Genomic DNA, 21,159 nt, shown 5'->3' on the forward strand with positions numbered 1-21,159 from the left:
GAAAAGGGACATCGAGGGGGGAAGCGAGGTCGAGGAAGATGGCCAGCACATCCGGCGTATTCTCTCTCCATAGAGCACCAAAGTTGTCAGCGGGCGAATGACCAAAGTGCACCCAGAGGGCCAAAATAAATATCAAATATATTGAGAGGGCGAGGCAGTCGCGCAAAAGTTAATTACATTGTGTTAACCGGGTGGTCCTGGGTTGGGCTTCTGCGCTGGGCTGGGCCAAGGCCTAATTTTGTAATTCCCTTTCTGAATCATTTAACCATGAAATTGCCTGCCCTGCCACGCCCACCGCCGGCCAGCCCATTCCTGGAAGGGACTAACCAAATGATAACCCACAACGCATTTGCTCCTCATGGATGTCAGTTCAAATGTGCAAAATTAGCCTTTCAACTGCCAGTGCCACGCCCCCTTATCATTGTCCTTCCATCAGGACGCCTTCAAACTCGCTTTGCCGCCCACAAGCCCCCAACCGACCCCCCTCCCTTCTCAAATCCATTTCAATTGGCCCTGGGGCAACACCGCCATGTTGACAGCTGGCACGCAATTTATAATGAAAAGTTTCCACTCGCACATTTTGGATTGCGGGGCTCACCTATTCCAATATTTTCTCGCTTCGTGTTCATTTTGTATCTAGAAAATCACATTTTTAAACAAATTAATGCAATTATAGGAGCCAACGAATGAATTGCTTGTGCGAGCAAAGTTCGCATGCAGGTCAAGGAATTAAGAAAGGGTCTGAATGTCTGATTAATTTTCAGTGTCTTTTGATGTGTATAAGCTGCTTTCGCCGGAGGCTCTTGTTGAAAATCTGTGGCCAAATGGCAAGAGTAAAGAAATTAATTAAGTTTCAACAACTCTTAATCAAACAGAGATGGAGGGAAGCTGTGCTTAAACGAACTTGAATCTTATGTTTCGGAGCGCCCAGCATCATATATGGGCCACATATCAAATCGATGGCATTTTGCGGTTTTGGCCAAACCGAAAACGTATCAGGGATAGAAACCATCATAAAGATATAAAACCTGCGCAATGATTGCCAAAAACGGGACAGCCACAGCCATTACCAATTTTTGTGCTTAACGCTTCAGCGAGCAAATCACTGGCACAGACAGATAGACACGGCACAGAGATACGGATTCGGCTAGAGATGCAGATGCAGATACAGATACATTTACAGATTCGGATATATAGAGGCAGTGGCAGTGGCACAGCCATAGTTTTAGTTCCGTTTGCCGTCCCTCTACTTATTCCATCAGCATGTCATCATGGCAAATCAGAGGACATGCAACATTGCATAAAGATTTGTCACAGCTCAGGCTCCTAGTTTTCCACCCGGGAAAAATGGCAGGCAGGCAGGCAGGCTGCTGGCAGCACAACAACCGATGGAAAACTTTTTCAGCCCAGGAAGTGAAAGGCGAACGGGCTGACGGGCGGCTAGGGGGCTACGACTCAAATCGCATTTTCGCATGCTCAAATAGGACAAACTGTGCTGAGGACCCGGATGCGAATGCGGATGCGGATGCCGAATCCTGAGCAACTTGCTGCAAATTCAATTTCGTCTAGCTCGATTGCATTGCGGCACATTGCTCGAAATTCAACTGGAGCTGCTCGAACTCAAACTCCAGCGCTTTGGCTCGCAACTCCACTGCTTTCAACTCCAGTCCCATCGATTCGCATTGCATTTCAATATATAAATATTTATACACAAGCGAATTTGTGCACAGCTGAGCTGCCAGGACTGCAAATACACTGCGAGATTTGGTCGCGTTGCAGGGCCAAATTCCTAGGGCAATCGTGGTCAATTTTTCACAGTGCAAGCGCTGCTAAAATGAAGATATATGAAGCAGTTGCGATTCTCCTTTCACGACCCCCGGAAGAGTAATGGTCATGTTGTCCCGCCGATGTAGCTGCATCTGCTGTTCGAGCTTCGCAGAATCGTTTAGTTTCACATTGGCCGTGGTATCTGCTATCTGGTAGCTGGGATCCTCGTTCTCTGGGGCATTGCCTAATATCCTTTATTACAAGCTCTATCCCGACATTTGATGGCACGCCTTTCGCTGTATAAATCATGGCTAAGCCCTTATGACATATGCTAAAATTTAATTCCCCACCAGAAAAGCCCATCCGTTTTGTTTGGCCAACGTGTGACAAAATGATTAAATGGTTAGCCGGAATAAGGGGCTTCCAGCCATACGCTTTTGGCCATTGTTCCGGCCATGACAGGGCGAAATTGCTGATGATGTTAACGATGCGATTAGATGAGTGGGTATTTTCCCGAAACGGCGTGTCTGCCAAGATTCAACCTGTGGCAGTCCCTCAAAAGTGGCGAAGTGCTTCGCCCAAGTTTACCGAAATTTGAATATTTAATGGGTATAATTTGTGCCCGATTTTTAAGCCATTAGCGAGTTGGTAAAATGTTAGAAGACTGTGCGTTGGCGGAAGAAGAATGTGTGTGCGCTTTAGAAAGTTTCCATCGAAGATGAACCCACATCAAGTGTCATTAAAGCGACCGCAAAACAGACTCGAATTAAATTTAATATAGGTTAAAGCCTGCTTTATTTCAGACTCATGTGCACTACACTGAAGTGCAATTTGTGGTGCACTTAACCATTTCATATGCTAATTATGGGCTATAAATTTGCTTCCTGGCCGTAAATCGTTCAGCTTGCCGCTACTTTATGAGACCCCCACCCCCCTCCACACAAGCTCATAAAAAACACTAGACCATGGAACGCCTCTTGCCTCCTTATTGGTAAAGTTTTTCCAGGTGCTGCTCCGGCCCAAACTATATAGACAGACAATTTCCTTATGAAATGAAAATAAACATGACATTTCTGGGTTTATGTACTTTTGCAGCTGTGTCTTCGACTTGCCTACGGCGGCTCCTGCTGACGCTGCTCCTCCTGCCGCTGCTGCCGGTTTCTCCGGCATCTGGCGACTAGGCCAAAGGCCCAAAACCACCGAGAATCCGAGAGCATCCCTGCTCCCCGCTCAGCTAACATGGCTATGACTGCTATAAAATGTCATCTTTTATTATGGCAAAGGCTCAACTGGCGCAGACTGCGCCTAGACCGAGGCGGAATCAGAGATGTTCGTCCCTCTTCTTCGGCGTCCCGGAATAGTGGCAAACAATGCTGCCACCCTCTTTGTCCTCCAATCTCCCAATCCTCCGACCACGCCCCCAAATGTCTCTGGCTTTATATCCAGTTTACACGCTTCGCTACACATTTTCCCGCAGACAGAGGCAGCTAGAGATAGAGATAGAGAGCGATAGAGACGGGGCGATGTGGCAAGCCAAGTCTCATGCTGCGAGTTTCATTTCCGGTGCGACATTTTGTTACAAAACTTTATTTTCAATTTGTGCACATATTACACCCAGCATGCCACGCCCTCTCATCGCCCCCGCCGATCCGCTGCTGGCCCACTTATCTGGCTTTTGTTTTTATTTTTAGTGAAATTGTTCTATTTTTGCCATGGCAATTGCCTTGGCCAGCCGGAGATCCGCAAAGCTGCAAGTGTCCGTGTCCAGGTCCGTGTCTACTTATCATCTTCGGGCTGCACTGGGTTCCAGCTCTGGTTTCACCCCGCCACTGGGGCTGTTGATTATTATTACAAGCATTATGACCGGATTTCATTGGGCTGAGAGGAATGATTCGGGGAATGAGTATGGCTATAGGGATAGGGATGGGGATATAGACAATGTCCTGTCCATGTCGGTGCCAGCTGCTCGTAATGAAATTAGTTTGTCACTCGTTCACGAATGCCAAGGATTCTCGCTGCAAATCCCAGCGTCCTTCCCTGCAGTTAATGATTTTCCCTGAGGAGGTGGGAAAAGTGTCTTCATCAGCAGCTGAGCGCTTTCTTTTTTGATTGCTTTTGCTTTGAGGTCAAGTGCATTTATGCCATCATTCTGCTTATGAAATTTAATTTTGCAAAAACAAATAGAAAACACCACTTCTTAAGTTAAATAGCAGGGTTTGATTGTATTCTCCCTTACTTGGGGAGGAGGGATGACCAACATTTAGACAACGCAAAGCAGCTTATGAAACAAATAAGCAAAACACACTTAGGACAAAAAGGACCTTCTTGGAAATTGGTTAGTTACTAAGCGGATTTACCTGAGCGCAGGGAATTAATTAATATATTTTGGCACCCACATCAAAACAGAATGTCAAAACTAATTTGCGCCTGAAAAAAAAGATGATTAAAAATTAACGAGATTGAGTTTTGGGGTTGGAGCGAAAGGAAAGTTCCCCAGCATGCCATCAACCCAACCGGATGATGAGCTCACGTAATCAATCAACTTTGATTACGTTCAAGAGGCATAGGCATATGACCCTCATAAGAAGGCCAATCCAACCGTTTTTTGTTTTTTCCTTCGGATGGACAGTAGGCTCCAGCTGATGGCAATGTTTTTCGGTTCCCAAGAAAGACAAAAATCAATATGTCTTGATGTCTGATAAAAGTGAAATAAATTGTATGGCCCGCTAAGGGAAAGTGTCAAATGACCAGGATTGCTCACACACACACGCACAGTTGAGTTGAGCAAATGAAAAGTGAAGATGTATGATGAGGCCAAAAAATAGTGATCAATCGGCTAGTTGAGCCCAGTTTTCCTCCATCCTACCAATTGGAATTTCCCGTCTCGGCTTTCCTTTTTATATATATATGTACATATATATTTTTTTCCATCCAAGCCCACCTTTAATGCGGGACAATAAATACGCTCTTGAAAGATAAATAAATCCCTAGCACTGGCACCAATCACTGTCAAAGACCAAGTCCAAGGACCAGGAGTCCTAACCGCATTTCACCCTAGGCAGGATAAGCAGCTTAGCCTTCAGCACGCACCTATGGCACAAGTTTAAAGTCAACAAAAAAAAACAACAACAACAATGAGGAAAAACAGCGTCGGAAAAGCCGCAAGTGGAAAAAAAAAGATAGCAGGAAGGCGGAATTTTTCCGACTCTCGTTCAGGTGAAGCGTAAATTACCAATGATCGGGAAAGCCGCAATGGAATGAGACAAACGAGAGCAAAGACCACGGATAAGAAGGAAAGCCATGACTGCAGTCACTTTGGCCGAGTGAAAAACCTCAAAGAGTTAAAGGACATCGGGATTGGCCAGGACCAAGTGCAACAATGCCACAATACCGATGCCCACCTGAGCAACCAAAATTTAATTAACTGACCTGTCAAATGGCGGCCAACCCAGGAAAGTGTTTACCAACTTTAAATGCTAACCGGAAGCTGAATGCTTAACCTAAGATGAGAAGTGTGACAGTTTTTGAGAGCAGTTTCCCATAAATTTGCTAAAGAGAAATGTAACTAGTTGCAAATTAAAGCATTTAATTCAACAGCATAAAAAGTGGGCATCTAATTAATTTATGCATTCCGCAAACAACCAACTAATGAATTTCTTGAATTTTTTTCCTACGAAAAAACTGAACTATTTTTTGTGTAAATTTCATGAAAAACAACCTTTTTAAGCTTTTAATTGTTATAACCTTTTATCTAAAATCTTTCGGGCCTTTAAGTTTCATTCGCAAAACGCTTACAATTTCCGTTTTGTGCGCGCGCTTGAAATAATTTAAATAAATCGCTGTGAAGTAAGCCCATTTAGCTCATTTGCGCATTTTCTCATAAATTTCCCAGCAGATACACCCACTTCACACACTCTCCACATGCAGTACACTCAACTTGGCCGCTCTTCCATGTCGCGAACTTTTATTAACTTGGCCCTTTTGCAGCTGCCCTTTTTCGAGCTTGTTTGCACTCGAGCTTTATTGGAAAACGGACAGAGGAGACGGGCGTGTCTACTGGCGGCTCATTAACTGTGATTCGGTTCTGCCGGCGTCGCGGATACAATTGAAAACCAAAAATCTCATTTTGAATGCAATCGAGTGATGGAATCGGCTTTTTCGAATTGCCCGGCTTATCAGCGATTGGCCAAACAAAAAGAGTGGCTTCATTAAAACGCAAATATCAAATTTGCAACAATCATTTCGGCGTCTACACGCGAATTTCATGTGTACATTGTGCCCTCCAATCAAGAGTTCGGTTTCAATTGCAGCCGCAATTACGCTAAACAAAATTACGTATTTGTAAAATAACAAAATGAAAAGTCGTAGCCGCATTCGCATTCGCGTTTGTGTGAATTTTCCCTTACCGCAGATATAAATTTGACTGATTTTCATCATCGAGACCAAAAAAAAAAAGCGAAAAGCGGATAAAATTCAATTGATTGGCTGGGCAACAAAAGCGCCTGCGAAACTCCATAATTCCAAATGCTTTTAATGGTTAAATGCTAGAATCCACGTCAATGATACAATCATTTTTGGCAAATATGCGGCAACTCGCCCAACAATTTTGTGAACCGCAATTGGGCAAATGGAGTTTACATAAATATTAAATTCGTCTTTCCGGATGAATCAATCCCGCTGAAAAGTGCCCACTTGTTTAGCAACATCTCCACATCTCGGACATGCATGCTCAACAGTCCCCATTAGCAGCTTTCCAGGATAACTACCAAACAACAAAAAACGAGGGGGATGATGCACACTACACGGCTGAGCACTCGACATACACACTGGTTTAAGCAGTCCAGCTGCATTCATATCCTGGCCAAGCCCTTCTTTTTTGACCAGAACAATGGCCAGGACTCCGGAGTTAGTACCTCCTGCACCGGTTGGCTGGCACATGCATAGAGCCCCCAAAGGACTTCCCCACCAAGTTCCAGCCACAGATTCCCCTCCCGCCACCCGAATTCCCGTTCTATCTGCGCATAAAGCAACACTTTTCCAATTTCCGGCTGTGCGAAATGGCGGGAGTGCAGCCAAAATCGGAGCAGGGAACTGAAATAGCAGCGGCCAAGAAACAGAATGTATGGCCATTTAGCCAGCTGCATTGTAATAATTTCAGAGCTGACGGCGTGATCCAGATCAGATATGCGATAGAATCTGAGTTTACGACCTACAAAATCAAGTCATTAACTAAAGATCACTCGAAATAGGAATATAAGTTAACTTAGAAATAACATATATTAGTCCATAGCTGTAATAAAACTCATATTTATATTAGCTCTATAGGCTATTCAATTCACGATGAATGGAATGAATCTCGTGCCTGCACCTTGCCATCGCTATAATAATGCCCATTTGGGCTCCATTGTTGGCCAATGGCCGGCGTGGGGCATAATTCACATTGCGCACAAATTCATGGCCAGGATCGCAGTAGAGCTCATTATTAATGAGCTCAGCAATCGAAAATGCGTGTGCACCCGTTTTCCCAGGTCCACATCCTGCATGGCCATGATGCTAAGGACGACGATGATGATGATGGTGGTGTTGGTGATGGTGATGGCGACTTTCTAACAATATGCAGCACTCTAATGAGCAGCCGCTTGAGCATAAGGAAGCGACGATTCCGCGGAAGAGACGAGGCATTCCACTACTTGCGGTAATGGTGCCTCTCTGCCACTGGAACGCTTGTAAAGTTGTCGAGTAATTAATTTGTTCAATGGCATGCTGGAGGTGTAAGCGAAACCATTTAAAGTTGACGACGCCAACGACGCCGACACTTGAGAATTCAAAAGCAACTACAAAGTGGCAAAGTCCTCGAGGGTGCGCAGCCAGAAACGCCAGTGGGATATGGGGAAACTAGTACTAGTGTATGCCCAGCGGAGTATGTATCCGGCTACGTAGCGCCCAGAGGTGGGATCGAGGAGTTTACCTTAGCCTTATATACTTATAAAGCAACCTATTAACTTTTTGAAGAACAAGGAAGATTTTATGCAACTTTTGTTTCGTTTCCATCACTTATTAGAATGTTTCTCCAAACATTTTACTTTTGGCATAAAGCAGCTAGCACTTAATTAATGCGATTACTCGACGATCCACCCTCGCAATATCTAGTGCTCATGCCCCCGCTCGTGTGCGTGTGAAATCGGAAGTGGATGCCAGATCCACGCCCCAAGTAACTTCCGCAACCGACGACTGTCCTGAGTGGAGAAACATCTTCGAGTCGCAGTCACTGGGTTTCCTCGGCTGGGCGACAGGTGCTTCCGCATTTGAATGTCAACGGAAACCGCAACGGTACAACTTAGATAAACGTTTGCTCTTTAAATATGTGCGCAATGGCAAAGGGAGCCTTGGGTGGTGTTTGGCAATGGGGGCCAAGTAGAATTGGGGGCGTGATGGAGGGATGTCTGAGCCAAACTGTCCTCGTGTTTGAGCAACTGAACTTATGTGTAAAGCAGGAGCTACATGCGAAGTGGTTGCGGTCCGTAAAATGGGAGCACACAGACATTCGGCGGAGCCATGGGATGGGGACCAAGTGTGAGCTATGACAGGTGTATGCTTGGATAGATCTTGGCTTGGCTTATTGCTTACTCTCCAGATATACACGAACATGGGCGAAGGAGTGCCAAGGTGTTTGCTCTGGCAGGAGCAGCTCAGTAAAATTGATTATGGGAAATTGAGATGGATAAGCAAAGACTGTGTCGATGAGGACAACATGGGACAGCTATTGAGACAACCTCAGAAACATAATGTTTTAACTCTGAGTGCACTTAAAGCCAATACTATTAATGCAAAATGCTGTTATCTACACTAGTAACTGAAAAATTCTAGTTACAAAACCCTGTATGTTAAGAATTATTATGAACATCATTAGTAATCACTATTTTCAACTATCTATTTTTCCAAATCCATCCACCATTCCGAATATTAGTCACACAGGTTCAAAAGCAAACATGGGATAATAATTATAATGCCCTGTGGAAAACATACAAATGTGAATATCAAATATTCATTTCAAGAAACATCCACGTATGTGCTCTGCATGAAAAAGGCTTATTGGTAACTTTTACGAATATTAAATTTGGCATTTGCGACAAGTTGATCCATCACAAAAAGCATTACATGCGCTCAGCAATGTACACCAAATTATTCAGAAAAATATTGTATCAGCCCGCTGATTAAATTATGCTGAACTGATGAATGGAATTCCTGCAGCGACAAGCCATTTTTACGTTTTTGCTGTTGGCTTTTGGCACGCAACATTGACAGTTTGCAAAAAAAGAAATTGATTAAGTTTTAAATCAATTTTCATTCAATTTAGGCAAATACCAAATAAATTAAATCACGCCCGAATAAATAGGCAAGCACCTGACAGCCCGAAAAAACCTCTCCATGCTAAACTGCTAAAAATAAAATCAATTAACAATAAATGCAAGCAATTAAATCCAATGCCGTTTGGGGGGCTGTGGGTATGGTGGAGCAAGGAAATGTTTGCCACAGATAAAAACAGGCCACTTAATTAAGCCCCAAACGGGTGTGAGCGTGTGCTTTTGGCCCACATTTACACTGGCCGGCATGTTTTAAGTGCGAAACAATGTAATTTCATGGTAATCAGTCTGGGGGACCTGGCCCGGCATCTAACTGCCAACTAGTACACAACTACACAAATTTCCGGCTGTGTGCACAAAGCCATTGGCAAACCGATGGCAAAGATGGAAAAGGGCCAAAACCGAAGCTGAGCACTTGGGCCAGAAAAATGTCAGTTTGCAATTTTCTATGCCATTTAAAATAAATGAAAATTGCTCTTCATCCACTGCCTCTACATCCAGCTCTACCTCCACCTCTGCAGCAGGCATTTGGTATTTTCGGGTGTTTGCCATGGTTTCGGCCATCTAGCGCGTGTTAACGTAAATAAATTACACACACATACGTACCGTACCGGACGAGGACGAGATACAGATACGCAATCAAGTGGTCAGCGGCATGCAGCTTATAAATCAGCGCCAGCCGCTTGGGCGCAACATCAGCAAACATTTGGAGGATAGATGACCCCGGCATCGCGACCCGACCCGCATTGCGATGGACATGGACAGCTGAATGAATGAACGAATGACCGAGTGAGTGGACGCCCGAATGACTGAATGAATAGATTGAGCGGCCAGCTCCGGATAGATTGCTTGTATAAATGTTCGGCTATTTAGTTTCGGTTTGCTGTGGTTTGACTTTGCTTGTTTTCCCAGCACCCAATCCCCAACCCCCAACCCCAATTCCCCAACTCAACCCAACCCATCCTCATCACCATCCTCATTTTTTTGGTCGTGTGCAGAAGTTGATATTGCGCTTTTGTGTTTTAATGTTGTTTCTGGGACAATTGTCAGTCCGGCGAGAGTTGTTGCCCGGGTTAGTTAGCTGAATCATTTTGTTTGACAAATAGCAGGGAAATTAGGAATTAACTACCATCTGGTTAGGCCCTGTCCTGGGATATAAGCCGCTTTAAGTCCGCTGCCGGCAAACGCGGAGAAATGCTGATCAATATTTTGAAAATTCTCAAAATTAAAGAAAGCAAATTGGCTATCATGCTTATCTCTAGCGTAATAACTACTACATTAACAAGCCAAAATTAGTTACCAAACTTTGTCTAATAACGCAAACGTAGTTAGTAAATGTTCCTTAAGCACTGGAGTAAATTTCTAGCCCAAAGCCAACATGGTTAACATTGCGTCCTGACTTTGGGCCACTGACAGCAATTGACTGTCTAAGAAGCTGCCACTAGAAGGACCTGCTCTCCCTTTGTCTGCAACGCAAATGCCAACGAAGGATGCCAAGCCTGTGTTTAGGTGAGCGGCAAGCACTTGCATAACATACTTGCAGCCCAAAAGTAAAACAGGACTGGCAACAATGCCGCAGGATTGCTGTGTGGCCAACAAGGCGGGCGGATCATCTGCATATATTTATGTACTCGCATATATGTAGTCGCATCGCACAAAGGAGTCGTTGGCCCAAAGAAAACCACACACATGTGGCGAGGTTGAAGATTAAAGCACTTCTTTATCAACCCGCTCCATTCTTGAGAAATATTGCTATGCAAATATTTGTATTGCATATTTTGGCGCACGCGGTCGAATTCGCGGATTGCAGGGGTGGATAGCAAAATGGTTTGGCATTATAAATTTTCTTAAGTTTTATATTTATATTACTAGCTAATTTAGTTGTTAATAGTCATATTAAATCTTCCACAAAATGGTTTTAAAAATATTTATCATTATTTTCACAACAAGCTTTGAGCAGTTCATTTTAAATCAAATTTTTGCTATAACTGAGTTTAATTCAAAATTTATAGTAAAAAAAACGTATTCATGGATATGAACAGCTAAAAGCTCTTCGCCCAACAAACGGTCTTGTTTTTTAAAAATATTTCTGTGCAAATATTTTGATTGCTTACTTTCAGGCACGCGTCAGAATTTTTGTTCAACGGGGATGCACTGGCGGGAAATTCACAGCTTACAGGGAGCAAAAAAACCAGTCTCAGCCAGACGAGATAAGCTTTAGATGGTGGACTACAAAAGCCGTGTTGAAGCCTCAGTTCCCGGCAAATCCAGTTACTATCGCCATGGCGCAAAACTCAAAGTTACCAGTATATCTGCTCCTAGTCGCAATTTCCGTGGGCTCCAGTCTGTCCTACGATGTGCCCAAGGCCACTGTCAAGGTCAACTCACCGAAGGGGTTCGAGGTCTCCATTCCCGATGAGCCGGGCATTTCCCTATTCGCTTTTCACGGCAAGGTCAACGAGGAAATGGACGATCTGAGCGATCAAACCTGGGCCACCGATGTGGTGAGTTCTCGCAATGGACGCTGGACATATCGCAACCGGAACCATCAACTTAAACCCGGAGATGTTCTGTACTACTGGACAACGGTGCGTTACCATGGAGTCGACTACCACAACTACAACCAGAGGCATGTGGTCGGTCAGGGGGATTCCCAGAGAATAGATGTCAACGGCTCCAACGGCGGTCGCCAGCCGATTGTGGCCAACGGCCATAACACGTTCAATATATTTGTACAATGAACTATGCTTGAATAAAAGTGTTTATTATTTTATTACCCTCGAACTGACACTAACATTTTGAAAAGTCATCTAGAGAGTCGGGCTTGCAAGTCCAGTTTTTAAATGGTATTTTTATCAAGACTTGAAACTCAAATCCAACAATCTGATATCAGTATATCTTTTATATTCTAAATGGCGCCACAAATTATTATTTTTTTATAACAACAACCTGGTCTATTCTTCTCTATAAATTGATTATAAATTTCTATTGTTAAACGCTGCATATTAACAGCAGAATTATTTTATTCAGCGCACAATGTATTTCCATTGAATCGTTTTGTTTTTACCCATTAGGGCTATAAATCAAAGAAACACTTTGTCACAGATACGCAAGTAAGTATCCGGATCGTATAAATCATGCTCAACATCATACTCCCCCCTGCCCGTTCATCAAGTGAGTTTAAGCAGCGACACCCAAAAAAGTATCCCCATATATCGAAGAGATGCAACCGCAAAAAATGCTACATCGAATTTGGCCAGGTATGCCAGGTAACCAAAACCACCATCTACTTTAAGCCCAACTGCAACTGCATAGAAGGTTGCTCTTGGACCATTTAACTTTCCCTCGAGGCTAACAGCAAGCAGATAAAACTTTTAGCCATCTCAGTTCCAGTTGAGCTTCTAGTTATTTCGAAGTTTTCGATTCTGCGTGCGCTGAGAGGTTTTTTATTTTCAAGTTGAAGATAGGTGTGATTTAATCGACCCGAAATTGGCCTTGTATGAAGTTACTTTAATAGAACCAATCTGAAACTTAATAACTACGTATTAAATGTATATATTAAGTCATATATTTTTTTAAAGATATTATAACCACAACCTCGATCCGCTCCTGTTTGCCAACTGTTTTGTGTTGGTTTTGGCTGCCTTGCGCTTGACCTGGCTCGCTGACCGCTTTCAGCCGGGGAAGTTGAGTGCTAACAGATCTCGAGGAATTAGAAAAATTATATAATATAGGCACTTGGAGTGGGTTCGCTTAGGTGCTGGCCAAAATACTGGTAAATGGAATGGTAAATATATCATTTTATGCCCGGCCAGGCCATTTGTCACAACTCATTTGCAGTGCATTAAGCATTTATGCGGCGAGGTGCTCGTAAAGCTATTCCACTTTTTTGCAATCACACACATGCATGTGTATATATATGCAAGTAAATATGTATAGTGGCCTTATATACAGATGGATTTGTGTGCATTTATGTGTGGCATGGAGGTAGCGAACTAAGTGACGCTGTCAGCAACATTTGCGGGCAGTTCTGCTCTCATTTTCTCATTTCGCTTGGCGCAAACTGCCAGCTAGCGGCAAGATTGTGGCAGTTGCAGTTGCAGCATCACCCACCCAGTGCCACCCTCCAGCTGTTGCACCACCCATTTGCAGCACCCCATCACACGGACACCGGCACATGCTTCATTTAACGCCCATATACACGCGCACATTGGGCAACGTTTTTCACATGGAAGGCGCTAAAATGACTTGTGACGACAACTTAATGCGCCAAGTGGGGGAAAAAATACATATCTATATATATATGTGTGTACTTTATGTGCCGCTGCAAACTGACACACGGTTTTTTTTAAAAGCCCCAGGTGGAGAGCACTTAATGTACTACTTAAGCTGCTGATGCTTGTGGCATTTAAGCATTATTGAAATTTTATTGATAACAGACAAGTGGAAGACGTGATATTTAACTAAATGACTTAAACGACTTATTAAATCTATTTTATTTTAGCTACTTTCAGCTTGTCCAAAGGGGCCTCTACTATTGCCTCCAGAAAGTAATTCTCCTTGATGTTGGCCCAGAGGACCACCTGTCTTACCCCCTTCGATTAGACCACCTTCACTGTGATCGATTGTCGCTTCTTTGCCCTCGAAGGGACCTCCACTGTTTCCGCCAGTAATCAGTCCTCCAAGTTGATTGCTGTTGGCAAATGGACCTCCAGTATTACTGCCACTGGTTAGACCAACGCCTTGATTCCTCTCCAAAGGACCTCCACTATGACCAAAAAGAAGTCCTCCATACGACCCTTTAACACTATTTGGCCATGGGTCACTTCCAAAAGGTCCTCCAGAGCTTCCTCCGGAAATTAAACCTCCTTGCTGATCACTAGCAAATGGTCCTCCTGTATTAGCTCCACTGATCAGACCGCTTCCACTATTCAAACCATATAATCCTTGGTATCTGTTAAAAGGACCACCACTGTTGGCACCAGAAATGAGTTCTCCTTTGGCAAAAGAGCTGCCAGTTTGGCCAAAGGGTCCTCCACTGCTTCCGCCGGAAATAAGTCCTCCCTGCTGATTGGCAGCAAATGGTCCTTCATTTACTGGTCCGTAGTTTCCATAATTACCAAAGGGACCTCCGGTATCGACTCCAGAAATCAAACCTCCCTGATCAGTACTTTCGAATAGACCTCCTGGCCGCCTTCCACCAGTTATCAATCCATATCCATGTCCTCTAGGGGGTCCATAAAATCCTCCAGCGATTTGTGAGCTGTAGTCCCGGTAAACAAGTTGTGCCAAACTTGTTCCAAGCAACAGCATCATCACCAGCAAAAACGACCTCATTGTTAAGCCCGCAAAGAGATGACTGATCTTCCAGCGCGATTTGGGCTTTTTCTACGATCAGTCGTCAGCAAAAAACCGAAAATAAACAGAACTATGCAAACAGGGCTTTGCAAACAACTCAATGAATCAGATAACCCATCAATCACTAAAGACTTCACAGAATACTTATCAGTATTGAAGCTTTCGGTGAGCTTTTGCTCTCTTTTTCAAATTTCAAGTACACTGTCTTGCAAGATCTTTGTTTGAAAGTAGAGAATTTTTAGAAAATATTAAATAGATCTTTCCAATTCATTTTTACAGGTTTGTGAAATCACCTTTCACCAGTAGGTAAACATTAGCTAACCTTATCTAAAGACTTAAGCCTTTTGGTGATTCTTCGCCAGTGTATTTTATTTCAGGCGTCGACCCCCATAAATCGCAATCAGAAAACTTAAAGACAGCGAACGTGTTCGCGTTGAAACTATTTGAGGAAAATGCGGGCGTCATCTAATGGGTAAAATATGAAGCCGCCGCCCAAGTCGGGAAAAAGGTTTTCCGCTGTTGGACGAAGAAGCCGCGAGTAAAAAAGCCGGCAGAGTGGCAAATTAATTATAAAAGATTCCGCTGCCACCAAGTTAAATATTTTTGCTCAACTTCGGTTCAAACTGTGGGCGGACCGGGGGCGTGGCCGTGGAAAATAAGTTGCCAGTAACTTGACGCACATTTGTCAGGTTTTTCACCGTGAAAAGGGGTTAGTGGGCGTTGAATTGGATGGTGAGGGGGGTTGTGGAGTGGGAGCTGCCAGTCTACAGGTGTCTTTTCACAAGCGGAGAGAGTGGAATTTTCCGTGAGGGTTTTTGTGTGTGTGTGTGTGAGTTGGGGCTGGGGAACGACTGATATATGACTCTTTGAAATTAGTCCAAGTGCAAAATGTCCTGGCAGGAATAAAAAATTGAGCAAAATGGAGAAGAATTGCATAACTTTTTCAGGCTGTTGTCGATGATGTTTTTGCTGCGGATGCGGATTTTTACCGAAAATCACATTTTCTATGTATCTTTGAAGAAGAAATTAAAATAAAACAAAATGTAAGCTTAAATTTTCATATAAAATTGACTCCTTTTACAATAAATTCACAATAAACGCATGGCCTTACTGCGACGTCTTCACTACTTAATCTAAGCCGCCTAAATCTCTGATAAACAGCAAACTATTATTGGCTTCCATCAAATTAGAAACTAATTTATTAGTTTATTGGTTCAAAATGATTGAGTAGATTGCCTTAAAGCCTCCGCTCTACTCTCTATCACCAGACAACCAAATTAGGCAGCGTGTAAATAAATTTGCATCTTCAGAATGTAATTTGATGGGTGGTACGGTTGAAAACACTCGTGTTGTTGTCCGGGATCATAACAAATATATACGTATATATATGTATAGGTACATATTCGTGGGCTGTGTACTCAATTAGCATTAATGAATGCCCCTCACCCCTTGCAGGTAATGCCTATAAAGCTTGCCCAATAATTCAATTAATGTCGCTTCGCTGGCGCCCACTTTGCCCCAAGTTGTTGTTTACTTATTAGGCTAATTGTGTTCGTTAGGACCACCTGCCCAGGTGCAAGTACTTTAAACTGGAGATTGCTTCCATTTTTTATTGATCAAATGCACTTTCCGTGTCTTTAGCTCCACCCCCATCTTCAACTGACACCGTTCTAACAATGGCTCACGTCGCAAGTCATCTGCAGCAGCCCAACATCGTCGTCTGCATTTCAAAATCGCACACAAAACATTTGCCAAATGCGAAAATGCAGTCAAAGTCGTGCAAAATGCAGTCTCCTCTAACCTGACTCATCCGCCACCATCCACTAGGCACACTCTTTCCACCAACTGACAAATGTACACTGCGAAAAAATTGGGAAACTTAAAATTTACACAAATAGATATCCTCATAAAACGATTATCTTACTTTATGTTTCCGCTATACATACAAAATTAAATTTTAAAACGTGTAATTAAATTTTATTTTAGACATACAATAAATTTATTAATTTCAGTGCAGTCGGGATCACCCAGTGAACACATTCTTTTGTGATTGTGCAGTCAGCCGTTGATAGAGACATTGAGGAGTGACAGAGAGCGAATTAGAGGGTTAGACAGAGAGGTGTGTGCGAAGATAGAAAAAGAGGGGGCGACTAACAGAATGAGCGAACAAATACCTCTAGTGCTATTTTCTATTTGTGCTTTGTGGAAATGTTTGCTGTTGCTAACGCGCTGTGCAATTGTTGTTATATTTAGCATCGCAGACGCAATTTATATAAAGTTTAATTGATTGGAAAATCAAATCGATTCGATTCGCACTGCAGCAGCAGCAACAACAGCATCCACAACGGACAACGCACATTTGCCTTTGACCAGGCGCAGATTGCGCATGGGAATCCCCCGGGCGAATCCCCAAAATGGAAACCCACATCCATTGGCCAGCATACAAGCCGTATTTCAGACTGAAAGTCGTTTATCTTGCCGCCGTTTGGCTACGTTTCTGATCTCGGTTTTGCAGTTGGGCTAATGTAAGTCGCACATAAATTGAATAAAGAACGAGTGTAGATGGCAATAAAAGCCAGAGCAACACAGTTAGGTTAAATTAAGCTTCTTAACCTGCACTTGAGAGTTAGAATTCAATTACAGTCTCGTCGTGTTTGAAAACGGCGACTTAGGAAAGGTACTAATATACTGATTAAATCTTTAAAAGCTTTCTAGTTTTATAGCAAGTATTTGATAAGTATGATCGTTGGATTTTGAGAGCAAAAAAATCCCCATGTGCTTGAAATCTCATTGGACTAACAAAACTCAGCATAACAACGAGCTCAATAACATGTCAAGGCACTGAAATAATTGGCTCTCTTCACTCGTTCAGTTTTTCCTAGTGATGGACAAACTTTCAGCAATGGCATTTTATTTTCCACTTTACAATTGCTTTATTTGAACAGAGTGACTCCACTACCACTCCACTTTTCCAACTAATCCAAATCCATGGCCACTCAAACAAAGCAGCAACAACGAAACGCTTGTCATTAACAAACAATGCAGTACCTGTTTAATTTTTATTGTGAAACTTGGCTCGGCGAGAGCTTAACTTTTCCCGATGCAGCGCAGCTTAGATAGCTGTATATACACCCACTCAGCCACGATAAACCCACTCGACGCCGGGGGACATTGGATAATGTCAATGGCCGGGGATCCGAGGTGGGACCGAGCAGTTCCACGATATGTTTAATGGCAGTAGCAATGGAAAAAGTTTTACGTATAGCAAAGCAATTCAATTGAAAATAATTAGAAACGTAGCCACATGGCGAAACTTCTTAATTGCCCGGCTATTGTGCGTCTACACTCAAATAAATATCTACTTAATGACTTAATTAGTTTCTTAACTTAAAATTATTTTACTATTTAAATTATATGCAAAAGGGAATATAAAAATATTTTTGTAATATATAATTTCATTTAAAACTTTAATCTTGATGTATTTAGCCCTATTTTTCTCTGAGTGCAATCGACAGTGGTGGCACGATGGCTTCAATGAGAATTAAAAGAGTGCAAAGAACAGAAAATTGCATTATGCATAAGTCGCTAGAGCTTAAGCCATTATCGAATCCCTCCACGTATCCAAACATGGACAAATAAAGATACAGAGAATGCCAATAAGAGAGTGAGAGAAAGAGAGAGAGAGAGTCCGAAGCAATCCAAGAGATACGATTCGAATAAGAGATAGAGCGCTACTTGGCTATTGGAGCCGTATAAAACAAGTGTGTCCATATTATGCCCCATCATTGGAACTCCTCGGCTTGACCATGTACCTCCGTCAACAACTTTGGGTGCTCTTGCTCTGGCTCTGCTTCTTCGTTCTCAGCGGTGAGTGGTGTTCCTATATCTACATATATCTATTATCTATATTTTTATAAACCCACATTTGTCATTTCTGAAGTGCACGGCATGCCGTGGAAATGGGGACCTGCCTCCAATTCTGGACCGCATGGCGGACCCGCCTGGAATGGCGGAGAAGACTCCACCGACAATATAATCATCTATTCGAAAAACACCGGCAAGTGGCGTTACTAATCTTGTTCAAGTGACAGAGGCGTGACCACAACCAAGTCAAGCTGCATTTTACAGTAAATTTATGAATAATTTTACAACTACTTTGCTTTGCAATTGATTTTCGTCGAACCGTATTCGATTTGTATGCTAATACTTCATTCATGGTCACACTCACTTAAATATAGTCACTTCCATGACATTTAAATATAAACCTTTATTATACTGTATGATCCAAAATATTTCAAAGAGATTAAAAGCCTAATATTGCACAAATGAATATGAAGCTTAATTTTATTATTATTATTATTATTTAACTAACTAACATTTTTTCTAGCAATTCCACTTAACTAAAAGCTCAACTAATATTCCAATCCAATGAACGAACCGAAATAATCTATGAAATTATAATCCTCACTGATATTGACTTTATTGATAAGTATGCAAACAAGCTTATGGGAATTTTTCAATTCTGATCGTCATAACAAAGCCAGCACGTGTTTTATAATATTTTTTTCAGTACGCTGCCAATCGCAGCGCACCCAACTTTTCAGTTTCTATGGCACATCTGCCTATTTTTGGCCTGGCTAAAAAGCGTTCTTGATTTGACACAGTTCCCACTCTCTCAATCCGTCTAAATCGAGAGTAAATTGGCAAGCCGGTGACGAAGTGACTAAGTGCCTCTGTTGCTCAACCGCAAGTAAACAAAACAAACCCGTCGGTGGCAATTCCCGGTAGACTGCACCGCTGACCTCCTCCGTCTTATCTGTTATTCCGCGAGAGTCACTGTCACAGAGAACCGATCTTATAGAGTATATAGAACGACTACGGCGCGATGAGCCGATATTCGATGGTGTAGTATCGCAGTATAAATAGCTGGCATCGCACTTGGTATTGGCATAGTCAATGCAAAATGGGCTCGAACACTGGAGCTTGGATTCTACTGGGCCTGCTGGCCGGCATCGCCTCTCTGTCTAGCGGTGATTATATTGAGATACTTTTTATGAGCGTATAGAACATATAAATTGTACTTTTATAGCTGCGAATATACAGCGAAATGAGGACCAGACGATTCTTCAGAACAATGGAAACACCTTCCTATCAAACGGAGCCGGGCAAATCATTCGCGGACCCGATGGCAAAACAGTTTTGATAGGATCCGATGGGCGCAGGATCATCGCGGACGCCGACTCCAGCGAAGATGACAGCTCGCAGGAATATGACCACCACGGTGGGAGCTATAACAATGTTATCATCAACGGTGGCTCGGGATCCAGCGTAATTCAGGGCGATGGACATAGCTTCATTGTTGGAGATGCGAGTCATGGAAGTTACATGAACAGCAATGGACGCAGCATTCGGATCATAAATGGTGCCATCGAACTCAATGATCACGGCCAGGTTTATACATTCCAGCCAAAAGCAAAAGGGGTTAACGAAAAGGAAACTGTCACCATCAACGGACAACCGGCTCAGGTGGAGTACTCCAATGGAGATATAGTCATTGAACTGGCCGATCACACGGTGATTGCCAAGACAGGTGGACGCACCTTTCTGGGCGATCGCGAATCCTTCGACAATCGTGATAAATTAGAGGCGGAGGCAAAGAACTATGCCGATCGTATCCAGCATGAGGTGCACGCCAATCTACAGAAAACCATGGCTGATATTCAAAGAGATCTTCAGGATTCCCTGGGCAATATTTTCTATTAGAAGCCAAGTGTAATCGTACACGAGTCGCTCGAAATAAAGCGCCTTTGCAGCAATTGTCTTGACTTTAATTCTAATCTATATTTACAAGCTAAGATGTGCTAGAAGCTACTGTTCTAGTGTGTAATCCAAGTACAACAGACCTCGTTTTTGGGCATAATCTTCCCATTTGACCCACCTGAGGCCACAAGCGTGTGGGTGGCTGGGTCAATTAATGGGAAATGCCGCCCGGCAAATGTGATTGATTAGCGGGAAACTCACCGTATCGGCGCAGCTTAGGGGCGGCTAAATCTAATGCTTAGTATCGCCGAACAGACTTGGTTTGTAGGGGCGTTTGGCGATTGGAATACAATTACCGAGCTGGCGGCGGTGTTTATGAACAGTTCTTGGTATTTAAATGAGGGAATTTCCCAACGAACCTTGGTAAATACGACGTAGGGCTCTCATTTTTCCCAAGCAAACTTAATAAATTCTTAATTAATGGCCTTGATCTTTTGTCAGCCACAAATTGTCTAATTGCATTGTTGTATCCATTTGCTTGTTTATGAAAAATGCTCTTAATTGTATTAGGGGTGGCCAAACGAAATTTCTGCTTATTTTGTATCTTTAAATCGCAATTTAAAATTAAATTTACTGCGCCAAATTTATTTGATTAGTCGACTTATTTGGCAAATAGATAGATATTTTCAGGAATAATAAAAATATAAAAAAATATTTTTCAAAAGTTTGGGAGTTTCAGTTTTGGTCGACTTGTGGGCGTAAGGGGGATCGTTCAGAATGTGTAAGGTTGAACTTGTATCTTATCTGTGTCCTTGTTGTCCATTGTAGCTGGATCCGGAGAAGGGTGAAATTTTAATAATCTTAATAACTTTATTTGGTGAAACTTAAAAGCAAAATTTGAATGGTATTC

The 21,159-nt window shown here is 42.8% G+C and overlaps 4 protein-coding genes across 4 annotated transcripts; 3 read left to right on the plus strand and 1 right to left on the minus strand.

Moving 5' to 3' along the window:
• The first annotated feature begins 11,287 nt into the window (after positions 1-11,287).
• Positions 11,288-11,915, plus strand: LOC6735386 (gram-negative bacteria-binding protein 3). Its single transcript, XM_002082297.4, has one exon. It carries the CDS (start codon positions 11,414-11,416, stop codon positions 11,870-11,872), a length of 459 nt encoding a protein of 152 aa, XP_002082333.1. The 5' UTR covers positions 11,288-11,413; the 3' UTR covers positions 11,873-11,915.
• Positions 11,916-13,515: 1,600 nt separating this feature from the next.
• On the minus strand, positions 13,516-14,584 carry LOC6735387 (uncharacterized transmembrane protein DDB_G0289901). The gene has a single exon (XM_002082298.4). It carries the CDS (start codon positions 14,466-14,468, stop codon positions 13,632-13,634), a length of 837 nt encoding a protein of 278 aa, XP_002082334.2. The 5' UTR covers positions 14,469-14,584; the 3' UTR covers positions 13,516-13,631.
• Positions 14,585-18,194: 3,610 nt separating this feature from the next.
• On the plus strand, positions 18,195-18,819 carry LOC6735388. The gene is made up of 2 exons (XM_002082299.4): positions 18,195-18,356; positions 18,430-18,819. The coding sequence occupies exons 1-2, from the start codon at positions 18,296-18,298 to the stop codon at positions 18,561-18,563; spliced, it is 195 nt and encodes a 64-aa protein (XP_002082335.1). The 5' UTR covers positions 18,195-18,295; the 3' UTR covers positions 18,564-18,819.
• A 540-nt stretch (positions 18,820-19,359) lies between these two features.
• LOC6735389 lies at positions 19,360-20,305 on the plus strand. Its single transcript, XM_002082300.4, has 2 exons — positions 19,360-19,519; positions 19,579-20,305. Exons 1-2 carry the CDS (start codon positions 19,453-19,455, stop codon positions 20,250-20,252), a joined length of 741 nt encoding a protein of 246 aa, XP_002082336.1. The 5' UTR covers positions 19,360-19,452; the 3' UTR covers positions 20,253-20,305.
• Positions 20,306-21,159: the final 854 nt, after the last annotated feature.

Source organism: Drosophila simulans, chromosome 2R, assembly GCF_016746395.2.
Source record: "Drosophila simulans strain w501 chromosome 2R, Prin_Dsim_3.1, whole genome shotgun sequence".
Lineage (NCBI taxonomy): Eukaryota > Metazoa > Arthropoda > Insecta > Diptera > Drosophilidae > Drosophila > Drosophila simulans.